This window comes from Numida meleagris, chromosome 21 (assembly GCF_002078875.1).
Source record: "Numida meleagris isolate 19003 breed g44 Domestic line chromosome 21, NumMel1.0, whole genome shotgun sequence".
Lineage (NCBI taxonomy): Eukaryota > Metazoa > Chordata > Aves > Galliformes > Numididae > Numida > Numida meleagris.
Genome location: NC_034429.1, coordinates 2938147 through 2949388, shown reverse-complemented (window position 1 = coordinate 2949388; position 11242 = coordinate 2938147). Strand labels below are relative to the sequence as shown.

At 43.4% G+C, this 11242-nt stretch overlaps 1 protein-coding gene across 1 annotated transcript; it reads left to right on the top strand.

The window, feature by feature from the left end:
- On the top strand, positions 1459–10255 carry POLB (DNA polymerase beta). The gene is made up of 14 exons (XM_021374956.1): positions 1459–1618; positions 1708–1765; positions 1918–1984; positions 2537–2611; positions 3117–3175; positions 4296–4345; positions 4803–4854; positions 5923–5977; positions 6065–6137; positions 6550–6620; positions 7278–7364; positions 7860–7924; positions 8403–8542; positions 9200–10255. The coding sequence occupies exons 1-14, from the start codon at positions 1558–1560 to the stop codon at positions 9292–9294; spliced, it is 1008 nt and encodes a 335-aa protein (XP_021230631.1). The 5' UTR covers positions 1459–1557; the 3' UTR covers positions 9295–10255.

Below are 11242 nucleotides of genomic sequence, written 5' to 3'. Positions count from 1 at the left end.
GTTTTTGTGTGGTTTGAGGAGGGGGTTTGGGGACAATTGGGGTGAGTTGGGAGGTGTGGAGGGTGTGGAGAGGGGGTTTGAGGGGTTCAGGAATGTGGGGGCAGTTGTGGGGCTGTGGAGGGGCAGTTGGGTGTGGGGATGCTCACTCTTTGCCCTCCTCATCAATGTTGTCCACCTCGTACCGGAGGGGGAAGAGAAATAAGGAGGCTGCAGCATGTGTACTTCACGCAGCCCCTGCACTTCTCGAATCAAAGATCGCTAGCATTCTGCAGTACTCCGTTTCTGCTGCAGGACAACATGGGATTTCTGAAGTCATAGCAGATTTGAAGAAAAGACAAATCATCTCCATTACGCACTCCCTATAGAACTCGCCCATCTAGACAGTTCAGAAACCAGAGGGAAGGTGGTGATTAATGATAGATTATCGGTGTCTGAACGCTAATACAGCCCCGCTAGCAGCTGCTGTCCCAAACATGGCCAACATAACAGCCTTTTTTTTGAGCAGCTGCACATCCATGGATGGCAGCTTTCGATGTAAAAGATAAATTCTTTATGGTTCCCTTGCAGGAAGAGGATATAGAAAAGTTTGCTTTCACCTGGGAGGGGATACCATATACCTTTAGCAGACTCTCACAAGGATGTAAACATTCTCCCACTATTGCTCATGCTGAACTCACTGAACTTTGACAGACAGTTTCACTGCCTCAGGATGTGAAATTGCATCCATGCATGGGTGATACTGTAATCAAATGGACAACCCCTGGGAAAGTGGGGGAAGTGGCAGCAGCACTAGATGAATCAGAAATTGAGATTCCGCCTGCAAACTGTCAGGGACTGAGTAAAGAAGTAAAATTTTTAGGCAGCAGAGACCAGCAAAACTGTGTGGACTTCAGTGAACAAAAGCGAAGATGTGTAAACTAATGTGAACTTAAGTGAACCCGTGCAAAATTTTGCAAACCCTTGCAGGCTTCATGGAACCCCGGTGAAGACGAGTGATCCTGCACGGTCTTCAGCAATCCCAGGTGGACTTGAACAATGCTGGGGGAAGACCGGTGAACCCAGACAGAAGAGTAAGCAAAAATCATAATAACTGTCAAAGAATATACAAAGCAAGCGATGCACAATGCAATTGCTCACCACCCGCTGACAAATGCCCAGCCGGTTCCTGAGCAGCAACGGTCTCCCGGCCACCTCCCCGCGGTATGTCGTCCAGCGTGACGACACCTAGTACGGGTCATCCCTTCGGCCAGCATTGTCCTGGTTCTGTCCCCTCACTGACGGGGCTGGGGAGGAGCGCAGCATCTACAGCTGCTAGGGGCGGATGCGACGCATGGACGACTCGGCCGGTCTACCGGAGCACCCGCTGCCCCCCGTCACCCCTTCCGCAGGACCTCTTCGCTGTCAGCCGCGCCTCCATGGCACCGCCCCCGCCGCAGCGTAGCGGAAGAGCGACCCGCACGTCCCGCATGCGTACTGAAGCTTGTCGCGGTCACTGAACGTCACCGCCGGAAGCGCTGCCGCGTAGTTTGCCTGTGTTAGTCGGTCCTGCTGCCCGCAATGAGCAAGCGAAAGGCCCCCCAGGAGAGCCCCAACCAGGGCATTACCGACTTCCTCATGGGTATCGGGGACGCGGGGGGAGGGTGTGTCCTAGAATCATGGGAGTTCGGGGATTTGGTTCGACTGTTCCAACTGTGTTTCTCCCCGCAGAGCTAGCAAATTACGAGCGCAACGTGAACCGAGCTATCCACAAGTACAACGCGTACAGGTACTATCTCCTTTCTCAGGGCTACCTTTTCCTCTTCCCCGCCGGAGCCGCCCGTCTCTCGGGGACCCGGCCCGGCCAGGCCTCGCCGCACGGGCCGTGGGCGGGGCTAAGCGCGCTGCTCGGTTTGGGCGCTGACCGATGCTGTTCCGCAGGAAAGCGGCCTCTGTCATTTCCCGGTACCCCAGCAGAATACGGAGTGGAGCCGAAGCTAAGAAGCTGGTAGGTGCCCGTGCCCTAGTTGCCACTGGCAGATCCCTGGGGCGAATTTGGGCTCCTCAGGGTGGAGGAGCCGTGTCACGATGGTGCCGAGGTTTCCAGGAGAAGGGAAGCAGTGTGCGAATGACTCTGCTTGCATCAGCTCCTCCTAGCAGCCGGCTCAGGGAAGGGGAGGAGTGGAGCACATCAGCTGTGGTGGTTTCATAGGTGGAACTGGGGACTCTGGATGGGTCTCTTCTGTGAAAGGCTTCTATTGTGGCAGGTTTCCCCTTTGCTGTGTTACCGTCTTTCTAAGTTTGGGGAATTGGGGTTGTAGGAATCAAAACCCGGTTTAAAAAAACTATTTTCAGGAACCTTTTAATACGGTACTTGAAGTACTGTGTTTGTGCTACTTGCGTTGTACCCTTGAATGCCCTTGCTCTCTTATAGACCAATGTTTTAAAATGGTTGCTGTGACTTCACGGTTCTTTTTGTCGAGCTTTATTTTTCTTAGTTATGGTGGCTGTAAGTGATACCTTGAAATTGACTTGTATTTCATCTTTCCTCAATGTTTAGGATGGAGTAGGTGCTAAAATAGCTGAGAAAATAGATGAGTTTTTATCCACTGGAAAGCTTCGCAAATTGGAAAAGGTGTGTTTCTTTCCCTTGTGCTTTATTTCTGAGTAGTTGTTTTACCTTGTACTTTGTGAAGTAGTCTGCTTGCTTTGTGCAGTTTCTGTTGCTCTCTGCGGAGACACTGATGTCAAGCAGAAGAATGCTGGACTCTGCACGAAGTAAAAAGTGCAGAACAAGAAGCTTAGCCAGCACCTCAGAACTATCTACATATGAAAATATTTTAGATTGTATAATTGCCGCATGAATGTCTTATGTGAGAAGTGGAATTCTGACTCTAGAAGGCTGTAGAGTTCTGAGCTTTAACCATGCTGTTTATCTTATTATGGACAGTTAAGACAATTAATTTGCAGGAATGGTACGTGTGGCACTGTCCTAATGCACAGTATTAGCGTTAGCACTGTTTTGGTTTGATTTACAGTAAGTTTCCAAAGCAGAATCTGAACAAGTTGTTTTATAAGCTTTCCTTATTTACTGAAATGGAGTAAATAAGAGTTTGTTTACGTTATTTTGTTTTTTGCAGATTCGACAAGATGATACAAGTGCTTCCATCAACTTCCTGACACGAGTTACTGGCATTGGGTAAAGCTTAGTTATTATTTTTTGTTGGCGGGGGAAGTAGTTGTTGTCAAAGTTGTAAAGTTGTCAGTTACAGATTTTGCAGTGGTGGAATGGAAGTAGAAAGCTCCTGTGTGCAAGCTGAGTGGGGAAGGAGAGAGGTGATCAAAAACTGAAGCAAAAGATGGAGAAAACTAGAATGGAGAAGGCAGAGTAGGAGCCTATGAGACTTCTGGTGCAAAATCTGCTTAGGGAGAATGGTATTCGTACCGTGTTTGTAAAAGGAGATTCAAAGCCCTGCCAAGCCCCCACAAACAGGGCTTTTCAGAAAAATGATATTAGGAGATCTCAAGCCTGTTCTAGTTCCTATTCCGTGCGAAGGAAATTTTGGCAGAAAAGAGCTCAGTCTGCAGACAGGCACTTGACCTCTGCTGCTACACACATGCTAACATCTTGAGTGAATAGGGCTGTGATACTACTTGTGAAGAACGGGCTTGGCTAAATACAGAACATTTAAGAGTCATTTGTCCTTAGAAACAGAGCAGAGGGGAATGCTGTGGGGAAGAGGAGGGAAAAGCAATATTCAAACCCCTTGAGGTTGAAGACAGGGAACGCAATGGTTCCTAAGTAATTCTAAAGAAAGATTTGCTGAAAGTTTAAGGATGTTTATGTTGTGCTTATGATAAACTCTTCAACCAAGTTGTTTTTCTGTACTGTAGGTTGCAAGCTGGAGTCTTGTGTGGATTTTTGTTTGTTTTTAAGTTCTAGCATAAAGACACTTGTGCTATTGTTGCCTTAAGCTGATTCAGAGACTGTTCATGGTTAAAGTAGTTCTCGTGCCTTCTAAAAGTTGTCTAAAGCTGTATTGGCTTTTTGGTGAGATTTTGTTTGTTTTTAAAAATCATACCTCAGTATATAGTTCCATCAATACTAAAAATGTGCGGGCCGACCCTTGGATAGCTATCTCTGTTGCTTGAAAGTACAAATTGAAAATGCGCTTGCGTGACAAAAGGATGATAAGCATTATAAGCAACTTTAATCTTGACCTTGAAGAATCCAGGCAGTTTGAGTGAATTCTAATGTTCTTTGCGGCGTTGTAAGATTCCTGCTGTTCCTAATTGCACATTGCTTTGCCTCTTTGCAGTCCTGCTGCTGCTAGGAAGTTTGTTGAGGAAGGAATTAAGACTTTAGAAGGTGAGTGTAACTTTGGATCCTTGGTTTATTCTCCGATAATGTTTCTTATGTCATGTTGCTTGTTTCACAGTGATACTGTGATAGCAGGTAGGCCTTTAGTTTGAGGAAACCGTATTGGAAAAAAAAAATAAATAAAAATAAAAACAACAAGCTAATCTAAATGTAGTGCACAGGCTAGAGGCATTATATACATACATACAGTAGAGTATTTATAGATTACATTAAAAATAACATTAGTTTTTTGTGTTTAAAATTAATAGTCTACTGAAGTCTGCATCAGGAAAGTGTGCTAGGCATTTCTACTCATACTGTTAGCTGTCAAGCAACGTGTTTAAAATCTCTTCACCGTGTTTGAAGTTGCCATTTGCTTGTTAGATATTCATTTGCATCATCCTTGTGTTGTTGGAAAATCACTGTAAGAATTTTGCCCTTAAGTAACTTTTTTTTAATCTTTTAGATCTAAGAAAAAATGAGCACAAGCTGACCCATCACCAGCGAATTGGGTTGAAGTAAGCTTTCTTGGCTGCTACTGCTTGGCTTTTCTAATAATTGCTTAGCCTTACATTACATTCTGGCGTGTTATGCAGGCCAAGTAAGGTCCGGTCCTCTCTATATGCTCTATGTGCATGTTCTTCGGCAGTTCTTCAGGACTTCTGTTGCATTAAGAGTTGAAATTTACTAGACTTAATCTCCATCCTTAAGGACACTACTTCTAAATGATGACTTTTCAGGTGGTTCACAAATAACCATTTTAGCAAGGTTGCATTGTGATCGTTGACAATCTGCGTAAAAGGACTGCAGGCTGTTTTTTGTCACCTGCTGTGAGCAAGGTAAGACCTTTAAATGTCAGAACATAAGGATGCCATGCAAAATGTATGTCACTACCCAGTAGCTTGAATGCTACTTTCTAAGTGGCTGTTCCGTTGTGTTAGTTCTGGAAGATGTATAGCTGCATTTGCAGGAGGCTGCAGGTAAACTAAATCAATCTTTATGATTCTGTGTAGGGACAGCTTTGGTGTATCTGAATCAGTGGTGGAGATACAGGGTTTGTGGCCTAGACAAACTGCCTGCTAGTGAGTGAGAAGTGTTATGTGACTATATATTTATTTATTTTCCCCACTGCTCATCTGAGCTCCATGTTTACTATGCATCTTTACATGTGTGAGTATTCACAGGAAAATACCGTTAAGGAAGGGAGTGCAAAATTATCCACCTGACCTGTCCATGTTTCCTACATGTTTTTAGTGTGTGTATTGTCCTTGGGTCTGCTTCTGGCACTGTCCTCAGATGTTACTCTCGTTCTGAACTGTAGAATAGTTTTCAGTGCTCTGCGGTCTTCTTTTTTTCCCTAGTTCTGCTTCAGCTTACTTGAAGTGGGACTGGGGGAAAGGTCCTGTATCTAGGAGGGTTGTCGGAAGATGTAGGGATTGGGCTGGTTCTCTGCGGTGAGAATGGGGAGCTTTTGGTGATGTGATATAAAACTTCTATTGTTTCTTCTGATATCGCCTTTAATTGACTAAAAGTTTAAGATGCTACCTGTACCACTCTTTCAGACACTTTGACTTTTCTATACACAGATATTTTGAAGATTTTGAGAAAAGAATTCCAAGGGAAGAAATGCTGCAAATGCAGGTCAGAAAGTCTCTGTCGAAGACTTGAAGTGTTGAAGGCTAATGAACAACTGGCATCTTTAAACGTTCATCTTTCCTCTTTCTGTAGGAAATTGTGCTGAAAGAGGTAAAGAACGTGGACCCAAATTATATTGCTACGGTCTGTGGCAGTTTTAGACGAGGTTAGTACACTGTGATCTTGCTGTATTTTATTTTGGGCAAATAAGCAAATCACGTTAATGCATGTTTTTCTGGAGAGTAAGTTTATGCTGAAATCCAGCTTTTTCTGTTAGTGTCTTAATGCAGTAATGCAGTTAGTGCAGTAGTCAAACACCCACATAAATCCTTGTTTGTGCTGCTTGTTACAGAGTATAGGAGCAAATTCTTGGATGCTTTATGAGAAATGTAGTAATACTGACTGATAGAAAGGAAAAGGTTTTCTTCCTTTCAGATCAGTTTTTCACATGTACATAGAAAATAGTGAATTTTCCACAAGAAATGTGTTCATAAGAAGAGGTTAGATGGATTTTCATCAATGTTCATATACTTCTCATCTTACGTAGGAGGACTTTTCTTTGCTTCTTACTTGCCTAGGTGCAGAGTCAAGTGGCGATATGGATGTTCTCTTAACCCATCCGACTTTCACATCTGAATCATCCAAACAGGTGTGTTTCTCAATACTATGTTTAGTATTAGCAATATTTCCAGAAGGGTATTTTAAATTTGGATGATATGTAGTGTCTGACTTGCATTTCAGCTTCCTGCATCTTTTTGTAGCTGTTTGATCGCCATTTTTATTTTGAGGAGTTAATGCACGGATCTGAGAAGCAATTTTACGTTGTGTTCTCAGCACACTATGTTTACTCTTATCCTTCCCTCAGTCTTCTTCCCTTACTCCTCCTAAATTCATGTACTGTAAAAAGCAGAATTGTAACAACTATACGAATAAAGCAGGGGTGAAGCAGATGTCCTGCTGCCCTTACAGTCTTTTGTGGCTCCCTCTGGGGAAGTCCTAATGATAATCTGGTTTTTTTTTTTGTGTTGCTTCCATTGATTAATTGCTTCAAAGTTGAAAACTCAAACCGAGAAACAAGTTTCGTCACTCTAAATGAAAACAATCTGACGTGGATTTCACTGCAAACTTCTGTGTTTCGTCATTGTAATTTTATTTGCTTTTTCCTCAATATTGTGCTGATCCTTTTCTTCTTGGTCAAATTTTATGTCCGTAACATATATAATTATGTGATGTCCCCTGGTTATATCCTGCAACTGAACAGATGTTAATGGAGCAATTTCTTTTTCCGTGTTGTTGCTGTTCCTAGTCAAAGCTTCTGCATCAAGTTATAGAACAACTGGAAAAAGTCCACTTTGTCACAGATGTGCTATCTAAAGGTGACACTAAATTCATGGTAAGACCTTTCAGGGGAATGGGGGATGTGGTAGGGATTACCTCTCGTGACAGAAGCTAGGATACGTACAAAAATGTTGTTTAGACTGGTGGTGGTGTGGAGTTTTTCATATTTTTTTCTCTTAAAAACTTTTTGCAGTTGTGACTTGGTGAATCTCTTGTTAAGATGGAAAATAATTCCTGTCATCGTTGCTGCTATATAACTTAAGAAGTAATTATGTGCTATACTGAATTACAGTTCTCTTATCAGTAGTAGTTCCCAGTACTAGCGATGTCCAGCTGTTCTAATAAAATATTTGATCGGTTCAGCAAGAATTTAATTTTACTCTCCAAGATAACTGACGATCAAACAAGAACTACATGCATTTGGAAATGTGTATTTTAAAAGTTTGTTTTGCACTGGGGTAGTCAAGAATAGTCAAGCCCTGTAATGTAAGTCTATCTCAGATCTATTTAACTTAATTTTTAATTTCTTACTTTATTTACTTCCTCCTAGGGCGTCTGCCAGCTGCCAGATAAAGAAGATGGAACATCTTATCCGCATAGGAGAATTGATATTCGGTATACTTTCCAATAAATAAAGAATTTAGCTATCTGCTATATAACAGGCATTCGTTTCGAGTTCTGCATTCAGATCTCTATTTCCATGTTTAGAAGAAGGCATTTACTGGGTTTCTAATTACCATGTATGGAAACCACTGTATAACTGCCCATGTCTAGAACAGGTTATTAGCAAGAATACTGTATTTTAAATCATGGCTTTGTATCCAGTTTCAGAATTGTGACCTACTTGATGATACTGTTTTGACATTAATTCTTGGCAGTAATGAAAGCACAGTAACAGTAAGTTGTGGGTCAGGTTAGATGTGTTGCACCCTTCTCTGATATGTACTTCATTCTTGAATTGGGAATCTGGAAGAATCAATAGACAGAATTCCAGAATGTGAACGCTTGCTCCCTTTTTAAGTGCCTGAATTCCAAATGGCTTGTAGCTTCATATTTGTCCTAAATATGTACTTCTCCTCTATTTCTATTCTAGGCTTATCCCTAAAGACCAGTATTACTGTGGTGTACTGTATTTCACAGGCAGTGATATATTCAATAAGAACATGAGAACCCATGCTCTAGAAATGGGCTTCACAATCAACGAGTATACAATCCGGCCCTTGGGTGTCACTGGTCAGTCTGGGCTTTTAAACAGAGTATTCCTTCTAGTTGCATGTTTTGTGTGATCCTCTCCTTTAATCGTTTTCTCAATTGTATTGGAAAGCCTGGCAAATATTGTAGTTAACAACCTTTTTAACTCTGTCCTTCCTGGAACTGTAAACGACTTTAGCAGAGGGAGGCAGGCTACTAATGTGTAGACAGCATTGTGCACAAAATAAGCACATCGGGACACCTAACCTATTTGATCTTAACTGAACTACAGTTTGGATTTTCTGTACAATGCACAGCCCATATTTTCTTTCTTTTAACATGATTTTTTTATGTCTTTCAATTGTTTCCCATTGGAGAGGGGGCCTGACTGCACATTGTGTGTATATATTTTAACTTTAAGCATTATAACTCCACAGTTAATTAGTTTTTTATTTCTACTGACACTGAGAATGAATACCTAAATACTGCATTGAAGAACTCTGTGGGTGGTGTTTGTGGTGGTGGCTTATTGTGGAGTTGGGTTTTTTCCTGTGTGTTTTTTTGGGGGGAGGAGGCTTATCATTTTACTTGTAAATAGGTTTAGCTTAGAGTGGATTGCCTTAATCTTGCAATGCGTTTGACAGTCCAGGATTACATGGAATTTCCACCTTTCAAATAGCATCTGTTATATGCTTGCAGGAGTTGCTGGGGAGGCCCTACCGGTAGAATGCGAGAAAGACATCTTTGACTACATCCAGTGGAAATACCGAGAGCCAAAGGATCGGAGTGAATAACTGTCTAGATTTGTGACCTAGGAAGACACTTTCATAGCTCTTTGTGAACATACATATTGAAAACCTGCACATTCTTCCTTTAGATATTACTGCAAAAAATGTACATTACTGATGTTTTAAAGGAGGGTCTGTGGCAGTAGCACAGTACATGTAGAAAGGATTTAAACTTTGCTATACTCTGGAGAAAGTGGATGAGAATCCAATGTGAAATAACACTCCCTGAAGAGCGCTGGTAGTCTGCCTTTTGATGTACTTGTCCTGGTAGCCTAAAATACTTCCTGCTCTTTTAAGTTATAACTATCCCCTGCCCCTTAACTATTTTTTACTGTTTTATTGTCTAATATTTCTAATACTTTAAAACATAATTTGTTTCCTAACCATCTTGTTATTGTTCCTTTGTTCAGCTGCAACATAGTACAGCACTCTGCAGGCTTCAGTGCAAAAAAATACAACAACAACAAAAAAAAACAGTATAGATAGAGATGTTTGTGGAGGGTTTGAAGTAGATGTGACTCTTAAGGTAAATTGTTTATTTCACCTAAAGAGTGAAATTAATGTTGCTTTCTCTCCCTCTCTTGATGTTCTTAAATGTTCAGAAATCCATTCCCGCATAAATTTTTAAAGACAGAAATATTCATTCTTGATGGAGGTTGCAGATGCATTTTGATGTGACTTAATTTTTTTGAAACATGAAGCCTTGATCCAAAAACTTTGCGTGGTAAAGAACAAGCTAGGTCTCTGATTTTTGGCAGTTATTCTGAAGAAATATATATACCTGATGTAAATATATAAAACTGTCAAACACAGGTATTTAACAGATGACTTGAGAGAGTAGGGACTAGTACTCTTGCTTTTCTTTTCTATGAGGTCCTCTGATGTCTGGTAGTAGGAACACATTTAGCTGATGGATGCTGTGCTTCCTTCAATAAGAAGTGGAAATAAAGATTTCAATCCAACCTTGGATTCGTGTTATTGTGTAACATTTTAAAGTAACAAGCAGCCCAACAAGCTCACAGCACTTAAACGTTTTTCCCGGGTAACGCAGCATTACATTGCTCAGTCATCGCTGCATGTTATTTTTTCGCTCAACAGCTGCCAGTGAATGCGACCTCGCGCCCCTACCGTTGGGCCGCGTGCCTGGGCGCCCGCGCCACCCGCCACGCCGGGGAAGCTGTAGCGCTAGGGCGGCACTTGCGAATCTCACAAGCGGTTTGTGCTTGCCGATTCCACCAGCCTGCGTATGCGGATCCAACCGCCGTTCTAAGCATGCGGACCATACCAGCGTTCCGCGCACGCAGACTCCCACGAGTCCTCTGCGCATGCGGACCCGGCGAGCATTCTGCGCATGTGGCTCCACCCATCGTTCTGCGCGTGCGGATCCAGCGAGTCCTTTGCACATGCGTATCCCACCAGAGTTCTGCGCAAGTGGATGCACCCATCGCTCTGCGCATGCGGACCCCACGAGTCCTCTGCGCATGCGGATCCACCCATCGCTCTGCGCATGCTGAACCCACCAGCTATACGCACGCGGACCCCAACAGCGTTCTGCACTTGTGGATTCACCCACAGCTCTGCGCATGCGGACTCCACGACTCCTCTGCGAACGCGGACCCGGCGAGAATTCTCCGCATGCGGAACCAACCAGCGTTCTGCGCATGCGGATCCAACCATAGCTCTACGCATGCGGACCCCACGAAACCTCTGCGCATGCGATCCCCAACAGCATTCTGCGCATGCGGACCAAACCAGGGCTCTGCGCATGCGGACCAGGCCAGCATTCTGCGCATGCGGAGGCTGCCAGCGTTCTGCGCATGCAGATTCACCCATCGCTCTGCGCGTGCGGGCCCGGCCAGCGTTCTGCGCATGCGGGCCCCTCCAGCGCTCTGCGCATGCGGACCGATCCATAGTTCTGCGCATGCGGACCCCCGCGAAACCTCTGCGCATGCGG

Bases quoted from the DNA above. Each gene is read 5' to 3' on its own strand.
- POLB (XM_021374956.1), top strand. From the start codon at position 1,558: ATGAGCAAGCGAAAGGCCCCCCAGGAGAGCCCCAACCAGGGCATTACC. The intron at 3,176-4,295 runs GTAAAGCTTAGT...GCCTCTTTGCAG, and splicing joins ACACGAGTTACTGGCATTGG to TCCTGCTGCTGCTAGGAAGT. The intron at 7,925-8,402 runs GTATACTTTCCA...TTTCTATTCTAG, and splicing joins CATAGGAGAATTGATATTCG to GCTTATCCCTAAAGACCAGT.